Here is a 15856-nt window from a genome sequence, read left to right on the forward strand (position 1 = left end):
AATTTGTCATTTATTTTTAACTACTTTTCCATGTGAGAAAAACAGAAAAGCAGAATAGAAGTAGACCTTCCTAAGCCTTTAAGTTGTTTTCTAGACCAGCTTGGTACTCTAAAATAGTGCAGTGAGAACCACACTAGCATGGGCTACGTCTGATAGAAACAGTGATGGCCATTCAGCTTGAAGAAAATGGCTTCATTTGACACAGCAGTGACGGTTTTGCTTGAGGGAATGTGGGAGTCACGTAACTGATGGGGGCAGAAAAAATACGGTGGAAGTAAGATTCTGCATTGGGGTTTGAACTTTTATTAAAACTAGAATCTTTTTAGAAAATAAATTTTAGAGACCTTTTAGCAGACCACTGAGTGCAGGTTGAGAAACCTGCCCTAGCACATGCTACAGACTGTGAAACTATGGAGTTGGAGAAAAAAGCAGTAGAAATATCAGACTGATGGCAGTTGATTTGGTGGTAGGTCATTACTATCTTTCTTTGCATTCAGCTAATTTTTTTAAAATTGGAATATAGTTGCTTTACACAGTTGTGTTAGTTTCTACTGTACAGCAAAGTGAATCAGCCATACATATACATATATCCCCTTTTTTTTTGGATTTCCTTCCTACTTAGGTCACCACAGAGCACCGAGTAGAGTTCCCTGTGCTATACAGTAGGTTCTCATTAGTTACCTGTTTTGTACATATTAGTGTATATATGTCAATCCCAATCTCCCAATTCATCCCACCCCTGCCTTCCCTCTTGGCATCCATATGTCTGTTCTCTACATCTGTGTCTCTATTTCTGCTTTGGAAATAAGATCGTCTATACCATTTTTCTAGATTCCACATATATGCGTTAATGTATGATATTTCTTTTTCTTTCTGACTTACTTCACGCTGTATGACAGTCTCTGGGTCCATCCATGTCTCTGCAAATGGCACAATTTCCTTTTTATGGCTGACAGTTAATTTTTTATAGTGACATGTGACTCCCTCTCATTTCCTTTGGTGTTTATTCTATACATATTTTCTTTGTTGTGACCATGAAGATTACACATAAGATCCTAAATTTATGACAATGTGTCTTAAATTGATACCAACTTAACCTTAATCACGCACAAAAATTCACTCCTTTACAGTTTCCCCCAGCTGCTATTTGTCACAATTATGCTCTCTATATTGTGTACCTATTAACATAGATTTGTAATTATTTTATGTATTTGTCTTTTAAATCCTATAAAAATTAAGAAGTGGAGCTGTAAATCAAAATTACAATAATAGTTTGTTTTTTTTAAACTTTTTTCCCATATTTGCCTTTTCCAAAGAACTTTGTATTTTTATGTGGCTTTGAATTATTGTCCAGTGCCCCTTCATTTCAAGTTGAAAATGGACTCCTTTTAGAATTTTTTAATAGGACAAGTCTAGTAGTAATTCACTCCTCAGCTTTTGTTTTTCTGGGAATGTCTTAATGTTTCTGTCATTTTTGAAAGGTAGTTTTGCTGGCTATAGAATTCTTGGTTGACAGTGTTGTTTCTTTCAGCACTTAAATGTATCACCCCACTGCCTTCTGGCCTAAAAGATTTCTGCTGAGAAATCAACTGATAATTTTATTGAGGATCTCTTGTTTGTAATGAGTTGCTTTCCTCCTTCTGCTTTCAAGATTCTTTCCTTGTCTTTTGGTAGTTTGATTATGTGTCTCACTGTGAGTCTCTGAGTTTTTTCTACTTGGAGTTTATTGAGCTCCTTGGAATTGTATATCTATGTCTTTTCTGAAATTTGAGAGGTGTACAACCATTATTTACTCAAATTCATATTTAAGATAGTTTTTAAAAAATCTTTGTCTAATAAGTCCAATTTGTGTATTTCTTCAGGGACTAGTGCCAGGATTAATTTTGTTTCTTTGAATAGGCCATGTTCCCATATTTTATTGCATGCCTTGTGATGTTTGTTAAAAAGTTGGCATTTCAAAGAAAGAGCCACCTTTCCCAGTCTTGCGGAGTGGTGTGGGAGACTTTTACAAATTAGTGGGCCACTGAGCCTTGAGATCAGTCTGCGGTGAAGAAGTAAGGTCTTCTCAGGTCTTTACTGCTCACATGTTCTGTCTGGGTCTGGGTATATGTTTGTGTGTTTCTCCCCCAGCTGCTTTAAAATATCCTGATTCTCCAAAGAGCCTCATTGGAGCTCCTTCTCAGGGTCTTTTGTGTTCTGCAGTATTGCTCTGCCTGTATCTCTTGCCCACACCTGTCCGCTTGGCTGCAGCCCCCACGTAGTTTTTATAGCCAAGTGTCCACTGCTGTCTTATTGGCCTCCAGCTGCCATTCCCCAGCCTATGCCTGAGTCAGACAAGGCAGGAACTAGTCCTTCAACACCGGGCCCACAGACAGACCAGAACACTGTAAACAAGTTCCTCTTTGGTCCTCCTTCTCTGGTAGGGAACCAGGAAATGGGCCCCTTCCTCTCACCAGTGCCATGTCAGGGAAGGTGTGGGGCAAAAGCACGTAAAAATTCCCTGAAATTTTCCACTATTATGAACGTGGCTTTTTCTTCATTGGGCATTTGCCCAGTTGCTGTAGATCTTTGATTAGTTTCCAGGGTTCATACAAAGTTATTTAGCCCGTAGTTATTTGTCTGATGTTTCCATGGGGGAATGAGGGCCTGGAGCTTCTATTCCACCATCTTCTAATTTCACTGCCCAACTTGCGGGATTATTTTTTTCAATTGAGAACGTTAAATACTTAGGAAAGAAAATTTTATATTCTGGTAAGATTGGTATTTAATGAAGGGTTATATCCATATCACAGTTTCATCCTAATTTAGCAATAAAAACTAAATCTTGCTATAATTATTAGTGCCTTTTTTATGCATAGTTTTAATTAAATGCTTAAGGATTTCAGTATCTACCCAGACTTTTTTTTCCTTCTTATGGTATTATTCAAAATATATGTGAACATATTTATATTTGTAAGAATGCTTTTCAGGTGCAAATAATAAAATCATGTGTTCAAATGAGTTTGAATTGTAGGAAATATATGAATCATCCAACAGGATATTCAGAGCTAGTGTAGGTTTCTGAGTTGGTCAATGTTTCTGTCTCAACTATGATATCAGGGGTCCTGGTTCTTGCTCAGTCTCTTCTATTCATGCTGTTGCCTCCATCTTTGAACTATAGCAAGATGGTACCAACAGTTACACATTTGAAATTCAAACATGGTAAGGTCCAGAGTGAAAAAGAGATGATCTCTATGAGCTAGCAGGAACGTCTCCCCAGAAACACTCCTGCCGGCTTCCTCTCAAGCATCATTGAACTGAATTGAGTCACAACCACCGTTGAACAAATTTCTGTAAAGAAAGAGCGAATTGCCTTGATTGGATTACACTAATTAGATAGAGTAGGATAGTTATTGGAGTAGCAGCCACTCTAACAAGCAAATGAATCCTTTAAAAACTATTCTGACTGTGCAACATCCCAGCAGGAGGAAAGGCTCTTTATAAAACAGATTCAAAAAATAAATCACATCTGCACAAGAAGACCATTACTTTTTTTACTTCAATGATAAGCACGCTTGAGGTTTAAGATATAATAGGTAATTTTATGTAAAATATCTCTTGTATAGCTCTTTCTTTTGAATTTTTGAGTTTTATTTTATTTATTTATATATACGTATATATTTTTTATACAGCAGGTTCTTGTATAGATCTTAATAGATAATTAACATCTCCATTTCATCCATGGGAATGAATGAAAGCTTTCTTCTATATAAGCTAAGATATTTATGGCATGATGCTCTTTTTTCCCATCATGCTATTGATTGTAACGTGTCATAAAGGTGATCATAATGAGAAAATGTTTTAAAATTAAATTTAGACTTCTTTAGTAGAGGAAAGAGTTCCAACCAAAGGCTGTTGGTTGGCATCCTGGGTAAGAAGTCTGTTTTTCAGGAATAAGAATAAGTTTATCTTAATCTAGCTAAACTATCTTAATTCTTAAAGAAATCACATGTTAAGGCATCAGCATTTAAGAAACAAATCTACCTAATGTAAATTTATTATCTGGATATTTTCTGAACAGCTACATGAAAGTGTAATAATGTTTCTTTCTATTACAGTAACTCAAGGAGGTGTTGCTTTGGTCTCTGACATGTGTCCAGATCCTGGGATTCCAGAAAACGGCAGAAGAACGGGTTCGGACTTCAGGTAGGAGATGAAGTAATTATTTCAATAACATGTTATTTTCTAACACATATATAATTTTATCTTGTAGTTTTAATTCTTTTTCCTTTTAATTTAAAGATACAATTTCTCAATTATTATGCATCTATAATATCTGTAGAATTCTAAAACATATTGTGCTGAAAAATTCCAGATACTCCAGAGTTTGTACCTTTCAGTATATAAGCCATTATTAAAAATTTAACTCTATGGATATGATCAAAATTTGTCTCCAGGGGTTTTATTCTGTTTTTAATTTGCTACCTTCCCATATTCGAATGCATTTTTGTTAATGTTTTAAAAAATAGATGGTACAAAAATTTAACTATAGCCTCATAATTATTTCATTAAATAAACTTCTATAATAATGAATGTGAGTGGCAGTCAATGCAATTTATGACAGAAGATGTTATGATTCATTTCACTGCATTATGATTACCAGAGAATGCTTTATAGTTGTTACATTATGAATGTAGTAGTGATTATAATAGTGATTTTTTCTAGATTTTTGCATTCCTTTCAATTAGTTCAAGAAATTGAACATTTTCCAACTTACAAGATGGATACTAGTATTAGGAGTAAGCTGCAAAATCAAAGAGTAAAGGGGAGCAAGAAATATGTTTTTCTTTCTTACAATCTCACTATTTTTGAGAAAGAAACAAGAAAAGATGTTTGTAGAGTTTAGCCTACTAAAGTGAGCTGAAAATTGAAAGAAAGTAGTGATACTATTAGAGAAGGAAGAAGAAATGTTATTCAGTGAAATTGGAGTAGCAGTGTTTTTTTTTTAAAGGATAGAAAAATAATAAAATTGTCTGTAGGGTGGCTGTAATGAAGTAGGTAAAATGATATATAATTTTTTTACATGAAAAGGAAACAAAAGTGTATAGCTGTGCTACTGAAATACTTTTGACTTCATAGTAGTGTCTGTCATGTTGCAAATGGAATAGACAATTGGAATGTTTGCAGTTTAAATATCACAAACTTTGAGTGTACATTAAGGTGTTAGTATTTTAGTTCAAGTTCCTTTGGAGCAGAGCCTGAGATGGGGACACTTATTCAAGTGGTTTTCGGAAAAGTGCCCTCTGGTTATGGGGAACAGAGAAAGCAGGATAGAATCAGAGTAGAAAGCTGAGCAGGAAGTTGATTTTAACTGGAGATTAGCTTCAGTCTCAATCTATGGGGAATTTCAGGGAACAAATCGTTTACATTTTGGGCTCACCACCCTTGCCTTTCATCATTGGCTTCCTGCATTCGGCTCAAGGAAGTTCCCCAGAGCAAGGGTGATTATGGGTAGTTATTAGCACCCCAGGGGGTTTGTTGTGTCCAGTGGGTGTGGTGGTCAGCTAAGAAAGAAAACTACTGATTTCAAATGTAAAGTAGCTGTCAGTTGAAGGCATTCAAGAATTTGATGTCTTTTAAAATGATGCAAATAGATGAAATTTACACATTCTTGGCTAGAACCCATGGAGCTTTCTGTCCTATGTATTCCTTTCTTATCTCAAAAGTCACCTCCTACCAGAAAGTGTCCTTCAAACCTTGCTTCCCAAAAGCCTTACACATCCCTCCATTAGAGTCACAGCAGTGAGTCTGCATTATGCATTTTACACATCCATTTCTTCCACCCAACTTAAGCTTCTGCAGGACAGGGATAGTATCTTATTGTCTCTGCCTCATCAGTGACTGGAATAGTGCCTGGTGCAAAAGAACTCAAAGGGTGTTTGTCAGAGGCACTTGTGTATGAGGGGATTGCCCATCCAGCACTCTGTCATCCCTGAAACTCAGAAACCTCCTTGGTCTATGTGGCAGAGCTCTGTTTTAAAACAAAGCAAATTAAATTTTGTCTGACTATGCAAACTGTTCAGATTGCATCGTATGGTAAAGAGAGCCAGAGAAACTGTTTAATCTTCAAAAGTTAACAAGGAATTCAGAAACATTCAGGGCCAGTATCTGTTTAGCACAAGGGCAAGAACAGAAGATTTTATTAGTATCTGAGGTGAATATGCTGGCCTTTACTCTATCTCATTCTTATAACAGCCTTATTCCTGCAGCTGTTTAACTCAGGATAAGCATTAGCCATTGGGGCTGTGTTGATGTGTCTGTGGGGAAAGCCAGCTGGGTGTGTGCATGGCGAGTCAAGAAAGGGACAGAGTATCTCAGCTGAGACTTTCAATCTTTCACTTTCTTAGTTTTCTGGGGAATCTCTATGCTGTTTACATGTCTCCAAGTTTATGGCAATCGAATAGTATAATATAAAGATCAAATTTTCTATAAAATTACATAAAAATGTAAATATTATTATTTTGCCATCTATGAGTGTACAGTGTGTATATACCTATATGTATATATACAGAACTGTGATAAGCTAGTTTTAGGAACTTTTTTTGTAGTTCCTACGACTTGTTTTTCATAGGACTTTCTTCCTAGATGATCCTGTCAACTACAAATAAAGACAGTTTTATTTTTTCTTTTCAATCTGAATGTATTTTATTTATTTTTCTTTCCTGGAGGAGCTGGCTACGACCTATATTACAAGGTTGAGTAGAACTGGTGAGACATTCTTGACTTATTCCTGATCTTAGGGGGAGAGCATTCTGATTTTCATCATTATGGAAAGGTATCTTAGGCCCATTAGTTGAAATGACATGTGGCTGTGCCTAGCATATAATAAGCTCACTGTAAACGTTCATGTTTTAAACAGAGAAAGGGGATGTTCTTAACTGTTTAAAGTCTTTTTGAGACTGGTTTTAATGAAAGGCAATTCAGTTCTTTCTAAATTCTTATAATCAGAATGAATGACTAACATATAATGCAAACTAATAACCAACATTGTCAAGATGAGTGGATGGAATTCATTTGTAGTTAGCACTGTAATTATGTGTAATTTGGGGCTCTTTTTGTTTGAAAAGAGTATACTTTATTAGGTTGGTAAAATATTCCTCATCTGATTTTATTTATACTATTATTCTCGTTTCTTTGGAAATCTTTTGTTTTCCCTAGAAAATCTAAATATTCATTCCAGTATTATCTATAAAGAATTCTAAATAAATGAAGCCTAAAGTACAAAGCTTTCTTATTTGAATTTAGATCAATCCATGGACAATTTTCTGACAATTTTCTTCACCATCAGTTGCTCTCTTAAAGACAAAGTGTATTCATTAGAACTGAATATTAATGAATAGATTGATGGAGCAATTCAAATACAAATATATAAGGGATGGAGTGGGAGTAGAGATGGAGAATTTATGGATGGATACTGGCATTTATTATTCATCTGTTTCCTATGCTAGTAGGATATATAGCCTGTGTACAGGCAGATATAATTATCCCCATTTTGCAAATACAGCTGTTGAAATTCAGAATTTCAACATAATAAGATATCCAATCATGGTTAGAGCTGAGATTTGAAACTGGATCTTATTGACCTCAAACTTTGTAATAAGGTTTGACTTTAGTGGTTTGTAATAAGGAAAATGATAATGACTAAATGGTTTCACACCTATCATGCAGGACCCCTGGAGAGAGGTGTGCAGTGTGTGGACATCACAAAGCAGCCAAGTGAGGAGTCAAGATACGGTTGAAATCCGACCTTGAGGCCCAGTGTTCAAAGCCATGCCTTTTAGCCTGGGATTGCCTCTGCTCAGCACAAGGGATAATTTGCCCTAACTGATTACTGAGAGGGGTGTCACATTCTCATTGGCTAGCAGCAGCCATGCTACTCACTGCCAGACCTTACAGTTTTCTTCATATATATTACATAAATATTATATATTTCTATAAACACTGCATACATTCACGTGTTACAGATTCTTTATGTACATTTAGAACCCTAAGATATATCATTAAAATCTTTTATCATATGTAACATGTAATAGGGACCTCCCTGATGTCTCTCCTTTTCTTTCATATGAACTGCCCTCACTAACCTTCATAGCCAAACCCCATTTAGCAGCAACCCTAGATTTATATGAGCTGCAGTACCTATCCTAAAACTCCCTCCTCTTGAGACTAGCCACTGTACCCTCAGGGTCTGTCTTCCTGCTTTCCATCCCCAGTCACATTCTTCACCAAGGATGGTTTTCCTTCCTGCCCCACCTAGACCACCCATGATGGTTATTCTCAGTTGTTCTCATGATGGTTGTTCTCAGAGACACAAGTAGGGTAGGGCAGGCTAGTACAGAACAGATGAGCAGCCTGGAGAGGCCAGCTTGGGAACTACTGGCAGATGCTCCGTGGTCCTCCCTAGGATTTATTTTTTGTAAGGTGGTGTGTATCCCAGTCTTCTCTGCCCTCCTCTACCCGCACAGGTGGCTTCTATCTGCAGGACACTCCCACCTTGCTTCATCCCATTATTTCAACTTTTCTCAGCACTTTTGTGTTTGTGACACCCATTTCTGTTTCTATCATCTTAGACTTATCTTAGAATGATGGAAACATACATTTATGTTAGATGTGTGTTTCTGTCATGTTAGATCATGAGGTCCTGAAGGAAAGAGGAAGGATTATTGATTTTATTTCTCATTACTGTGCCCACCACAGGGTAGACACTTTTTCTGTTGAATTGCATTAAATTGAAGCTAACAAGCCTATCCCTAGGGATGTACAATCATAGCCTCATTAGTACTCTGCTAAACCAATTAAGTTTTAACACCCTTGGTCAGAGAATAGATCAATGACATTTTCTTAAAACATGACCTGTGCTCAAAATGGAATTTGGGAGTTGAAAGAGTGATAGTTATGACTTCAAAACTAAATATTTAACATATTATTGACATTTATATATTACCATTCAAGTTAATAACTTTTGTTGCTATGTCTTAGCCCCCCTTTTTTCCCCAAGGGATCTTGCATAATACACTTTATGAAGTTAAGAGGTGCCAGGTGGAAGGAGAAACTGAGGTACATAATGGAAAACTACACAATCAGTGAGAAACAGAAAAAAATCTATAACCCAAGTCTCTTGATAAACTGATGCTCATTTCTACTAATTCCCACCTTCAACTGTGTTCTTTTTCTTGTGACACACTGATGATTTTATGTACAGCTATTAAAATATTGCTGTGGTGCGTTTTAATACTTCTCAGTTGTTGTAGTTCAGTCTCAGTGACAACAGAGCTACCTGCCTCTTCTTACATGAAAATATTTAAGAACTGTACTTAGAGATTGTGTATAAACCAGGAAATAAGTATGGTGTTATTTTCCTTAAGAATTGATTTTTATTAAGTTCTTTCATTGAATTATTTTTTAAATGATGGAGGAATGAGGGAAACACAGGTAAATTGTAAGCTACTGAAGCCTTTATTGTTGCAACGTTCAGGGTGTCAGTGAGAGAACATAGTCTTCTCCGTGGATGGGGAGAATGGTGGAGAGGTGTCTGGGTGGGGAGGGGGCTCTCCTTCCCTCCATCCTGTACATACACCTGCTTTCTTGGCTTGTTGGAATGTTTTTCTTGCTTCCTATTTTTTTCCACTTGCTATAATGGAAAAAATTCAATTATACTTTAAAGTTGGAGCAGACGTATTAATTTAAATTCTGATATTATATTTAATATCAGTTCTCTCCTTTAGCTCTTTATTTCTATGATTCTATTTATTTATGTTTTCCGTGATGTGTTGATACTGTCCATCTTCACAATATATAATAATAGCATAAGAGATACTTTACTCAATGCTGATCATGGATGACCCAGATCTTATAATGATCCAGCCTTCCCTTCCTTCCAGTCTTGGCGCCAGAGCCTCTTCCTGAACATAGTCTCTGAAACACGCTTTTCATTCACATCCCTCACTCCCTCTATGCTTTCCTTGCTTTACTTTTGCTTCCCAGCACTGAGCAGGACCCAAGATAATATACCTGCCTGTGTTTACAGTGTTAACTTACTACACATAACACAGGTTTATGCTCTTTCTCCCACAAGCATGTAAGCTCTGTAAGGAATGGACTTGGTTTTGTTCATTGTTTCATTCCCAGTGCCCAGCGTAGTTCTCAGCTCATAGCAAGTGTTCAGTAAATATTTCTTAAGTCATTTCCTTCTATTTTATGTAAGAAATGCATGTATATTTACATATTGTGAGGCAATGGTAAGTGTTGTTTTGATATGCAAAATTTTGATTTACAGGTAAATTTTCAGGAATATATTATTACAGAGAAATAAGCTACTACTTATTTCTTCTATATTCTGTATTAGGCACTGAATCCCTACTATTTGCTAGATAGTTTATGTACATCATTGCTAATCATAATGACAGGAGGAAAATATAGATTTCATTATTACTATTATTAAGAGATTATTATATTATTTAGCCTGATTTTTTCCCCATCAAATAAAGAAATAATCAGTTTACTAATGAAAGGAACCAAGTTTTGGGGTCTAGCATATGGCATGGTGATGATACGTAACAATGTTTTATTGTATACTTGACAGTTGTGAGAGGGTAGATCTTAAAACTTCTCACTGCATACAAAAAATGGTAACTATGTGAGGTGATGGATACATTAGCTAACATTATTATAGTGATTATTTCACAATATATACATGTATCAAATCATCATGCTATATACCTTAAACTTATACAATGTTATAAGTCATTTATATCTCAACAGAGCTAGAAAAAAATAAATGAAACAAGTTAAAAATGTTTTAGAGTTCGAATTAAGTCCATATTTGGTGTTTTGTTAATAAGCAAAATTTGGGAACTATAATGGGAGCAACAGGAAATTTTAAAAACACTCAGGCTAGTTTCCTGTTGGAAAAGATTCACCTCCCGTGACATAATCCCTTTGCACTCAGTGTTCCCAGGAGAACAGTCAAAGAACTGTCTTTTATTTTTTGGAACCCAAGCATTAGCTTATTTCTGGATGCAGGGTTGGGTCTGTAAATGATTTCTTTACTCATCTGCACAAGTGGAAAAAACAAGGTGAGGGCGACAGAGCATCCCTGCTGGGGTCTCCATATCAATAAAACAGGTTGGTGAGTGTAGACCTTTCCTAACACCCTGCATTTGGATTTTCAGCACCAAAGTCCCCTGACAGGCTCCAAAATGTTCTTAGAATTTGAAAAATATTTAAGGAACGTAACGCTTTTCTATGCCTTTTACTGAATGCAAGCACTTCACTTTCACTATCACTAGGAAACTGAAGTAGTCTAGAAAAGATATTTGCCAGTGACTACTGCTCTTTCAAGGAGCATTGACTGTATTTTTAAGAACTACTTAATGAAATACCATAACCAATATTTTTCTGTTCACACTATTTGAAACCTTTACGTCCCTTTGAAAAAGGGCACACTGGGAATGTTTCAGATCTCATTTATCTGGCTAAAGCTGTTTCTGATAAAGAATCCACTGAGTAGAATTCATGGAATATTCTTCCTCTCTCTCCCAGTCTTTAAAGTATCTGTAATAGTAAATTAATTTTTGTCAAAATATAATATCCATTTAAATAGTTTTCTGGGAGAATTGTTCATTGTTATTGAAGCATACATCAATTTCTTAATTTCAAAATGCAATAATAGATAGTTGATTTTTTTTAATAACCCACATTATCATGACCATCAGAAATGGGATTTTAGGGATCCTTTAAATATTAACACTCTTTTAAATGACCTTCTTTAATACGGTTTGTTTCTCTGTTTCTTGGCTTCCTCATCTGTAAAAGAATGGGCAGAAATAGAAGATGATGATTTCTGTGGTCCATCAGAGCTATAAAGCTCTGTGTCTCTTGATCATGTTTTTGCCATAGTCTAATAAGATTTTACACAAGTTCTATGAGGCTCCCTTTCAGTTCTGATGCACTTGACCCTTGCTGAGAATTGCTGGTTTAGAGACTTTCTTTGTTTCCATATTTATATTCTACGGTAGCTAGTTAGTTAATAGAGAGGGTAATTTGTTAGGTAGTTTTTGGATTTGACTGAGGTCAGAATATTGATAAAACCAGTCTGCGCCCTTTACCTGTCAGTTGCATTCTTTTTGCACCACCTTCCTAAATTCCATCCGGAGGGCTCCCTAATCTTCCTATTTGTAAAAGTGGGGAAGAGAGGAGGGGCGGAGAAAGTCAGGTGGCAGGCATGTGGGAAGATTAGGAAATGAGGATTTGTCAGTTCTTAGGTTACTGATGCCATCTACAGTTTTTTTATGTGTGTTTTTAAATTAATTCCTCAGCTCTCTTTACAGAGCAGACTTCTGTTAAGTGTTCAGTAAGAACTAGAACCAACACTGCCCTTTGCGGGAAGCAGAGAGGGTGCCCTCAGGGTGGAGCTCCCGTGGCTTTGCTGTGGAGGGATCCTAGGGACCAAGACTTTGCTGTGCAGCTTCTTGCTCTGATGAAGTGGACTCCCTCTGGGAGGGCAAGGCATCACCATCTGGTCCCATTGCATAGTCTGGTGTAGGGACAGTTCATCAGATCTTGCTCAGAGCAGACTTGGATAACAGACAAGAGAAAAGGAGCAGGAGATTCTTGGGCCGGTGGGAAGGACCACCTTGTAGAGAGCAGCAGGGCACATGCTGGGAAGGCTGGTTCCAGGGCATTGATGGAGCACGGCAGTAAGTGAGGGCAGCCACACAGCTGTGCTTCTTTGCTTGTAGTCTTTGTTCCCAGAGGAAGAGGGGAAGAGAAAACGCAGATCACTACCTGGGGCCATGGGTAGGGAGATTGAGGAACCCATCCTTGTATTTACTAATTCATTGGTTTCCTTAACCAAAATGAGCCGAGCCCTTAGAACTGTGACATGCTCCTGAGATAAAAGGAGAAACAAAGAAGAATCAGGAAAGGGATTCCTCTGTTGTAGACAGAATAGAAGGGAAAGGCTCTGGGGAGATAACTTCAGAGCTGAGCTCAAAAGATGAGAAGGACTGCCCCCATCCCACCATACAAAATAGTGGGGTGGGGGCAGTCCAGGCAGACGGAAACACATGCAGAGACCCTGAGGTGGAAGAACCCTTCCTGCCTCTCTTCCCTAGAGGTGAAAATAAACATTAAGGACTGAGTCTAAACGAAAGGAAGTTAAAGCAAACACACCAACCAACAAACCCATAGCTGCACAGAGAAAATGGTGTGAGAGGAAGCCAGGCATATCCATCTGTGCAGGTGGTGTTTACGGTTTGATTCTATATACCTACACGGCTTGGTGTGATTTTAGCATCACCTGCCCCGAGATGCCTTTTCTGCTTTCCCCAGGATCCCTGATCTGCCCTTTTCTTAGATTGGCTTGGTCCTACTTACAGTGCTAAATGTGTTAGGTAATATGAGACGTCATTTCTGGGAATGACCCAGTATTAATGTGAGACGGAGGAGAAGAAATTGTAATAAGAAGACGTTTCCTTATTGGGTTGAAGTGGGGCAGATGATAGAGGAGGTCTGCTAAGAAACAGAGAAGGCGTATTTAGGGCTTTGAGGAACATGAGAGGAGAACCATCCTTGGCCCCAGGACCTCACAATCAGGAAGAACACAGGCTCCTGTTCTAGCTGAGCTGTGTTTTACTGACAGCGATTTAAACATCTGGGCTACCAGGTGCAGATACTTTCTCTAGGTCTTGGGGCTTGACTGGAGGCTGATCATTGACTCAGGTTCCCCACTTTATTTGGGATTCCCTAGAAATCAGCCCAAGGTAAGAAGTGTTAGGGGCAGTTCAATCTCAGGGAAGCAGGAGGGAGGGAAACGGGAGTAAGCCCAGAACGTAGGGATGGCGAATAGGAGGGAAGCCATTCACACTTAGTAACCAGCCGGCTGGCTCAGTCTCACAGGTGCCTTAACAGCCTGGGGGCACTGCTGGGGCCTCGCTGTTCACTGCAACCCCTCCAGCGCTGTTTCCCACTGGGCAGGAATGTCCCCAAAGCGTCTCCACATTTCAGGGCCATAGTCATCACATTTCCAGGCAGCTGCTGTGGAATCCAGAGCCCTGACGCACTCGGTCCAGCCAGCACCTGGGTGAGGTGGCTCCTTTCTGTCAGGAGCCCCCAGACCCATGGCTGTGGTCAACAGCAGCACCTGGGATGTGGCTTCATGGCCACAGGGACAGAGCAAGGCCCAGATGGGGAGACGGGGAGGGCGCGTGCAAGCCTGGAGCACCCCATGTGTCCAGCACCTGCTATACACACACCAGCCCTGGCTCGGGTTACCTTGTCTGTCCTGGATCTTTCCATTGTCAGTCCATCAGTTTGTTGTAACAAGGAGGGCAGGATGATTCAGAATATTGGAAGGCTTTGCACAGAGTAGATACAAGCCTAGAGGAAAATCTTTGCTGTGCAGCCTCTCTGTATTTGCAGTTGTTTTCTGCTCAATCACAAGTATAGGTGATAAGTTTCAGAGTAAGAAAAAAAGACAGTTTGAATCCATGTATTGCATGCTCTGGAGCAGTTGACCCTCTGAGTCTTGTTTTTCTCAAAGTGGGGTTGAGGCACCTCCAGTGATGACTCATCCCGGGGCCCTGGATGAATGCCTGTCACAAGTAAGTAGTTAATGATACTGTTTCCCTCCGTGCCTGGTTAGCTCCTGCCACTCCTGCCACTCATTGGGCCTGGTCATCATATAAAACAAACAGTAGTCGCTGGTGTGTCCTGCCCTCCAGCCCTGCTCGCCCTCCTGGCTGAGGCTGGAGCTGTCCACAGGCTGCAGGCGCTCTCCCCTCCCTCCATCCGAGAAGCTCCCAGGCTTTCTCACTGGAGCTGCAGAGGAAAGAGAACAGCCCATAAAACAGCTCAAGGCCCAGAGTCTGCGGGGTCCTCTTTGGCTTCCAAATGTCAAGTGAAAGAAAGATGTAGAGGCCACTGTTCCCAGGGCGTCAGGAGATTGTCAGGCAGGGGCCGAGGGGCCACAGAGAGATGAACTGAGATGGGAGAAGGGAGTGCTGGATCAGCTTCTCCTAGAGCCTTGATGCGGGTCCAGGCTTACTTGAATCCACTCTCCCTGCCCACCTGTTCCTTCCAGAAATAGTGCAGTAGTGGCTTCTGCCTCTGTATGAATGGGTGGGGGTGAATCTGAGGATTTAATATTTCTACTTGGTCAGACAAAAAATGTCCTCTTGTTTTGCTAAATAGTGGATCCCCATGAACTTATCGTATACTCAGAAGATGCAAATTAAATTTCCTCGTGGGAAAATTCACACATTCTTCTAAATGCTGCACATCTGAGAGCTCTCAGAGTCTGAAGATTGCTGGTCATTTGAAGCCCCATTCACGGCGTTAATGTTGCTTGTATTCTGATCGCGGTTAGGGGTCTTTGTTGTGCTATTATTAACGTACAATATCTAAGAATCCTATGAAACATTAGATTCTTTTCTTTCCTTAGGCTAAAGAGATCCATCTACTCTCTAATGCATTCTTAGTGGTACTAAATTGCCTTCAGGCTTGAGGAGATGAGTCTAAAAATTGTCACTATAAAAAGAAAAAATGACCCAGAAACGACACATTATGTGTGAAAATCAAAAGGGTAGTAAGAGGCATTGCGATATTCACAGCAGCCGCACATGCATCTCTCTGATGATGCCATTGTCTGGAAGGCTGTGCAAATTGTACAATCTGACTACGTCTTAGGAGTGAGGGGTCAGTTTACTCGGACCGTCTTTGTAGCCTGAAATCAGTCGAATGTATTAGGACCAGTCTTGCCGTTAGTGGAGAACATACGGTTCAGTATCAAAGTTCCTTTCCCGAGTGGAGTACGACT

General features: G+C 39.0%; 1 protein-coding gene across 1 annotated transcript in view; it reads left to right on the top strand.

The window, feature by feature from the left end:
* Window positions 1-15856, top strand: part of CSMD1 (CUB and Sushi multiple domains 1) — a 1818880-nt gene that overhangs the window by 1298306 nt on the left and 504718 nt on the right. The window contains exon 8 of the mRNA XM_061177359.1: window positions 4098-4185. Within this exon, the coding sequence (XP_061033342.1) occupies window positions 4098-4185 (88 nt within the window). The remainder of the gene's footprint in view (window positions 1-4097; window positions 4186-15856) is intronic.

The sequence above is a fragment of the Eubalaena glacialis genome, chromosome 20 (genome assembly GCF_028564815.1).
Source record: "Eubalaena glacialis isolate mEubGla1 chromosome 20, mEubGla1.1.hap2.+ XY, whole genome shotgun sequence".
NCBI classification, from domain to species: domain Eukaryota; kingdom Metazoa; phylum Chordata; class Mammalia; order Artiodactyla; family Balaenidae; genus Eubalaena; species Eubalaena glacialis.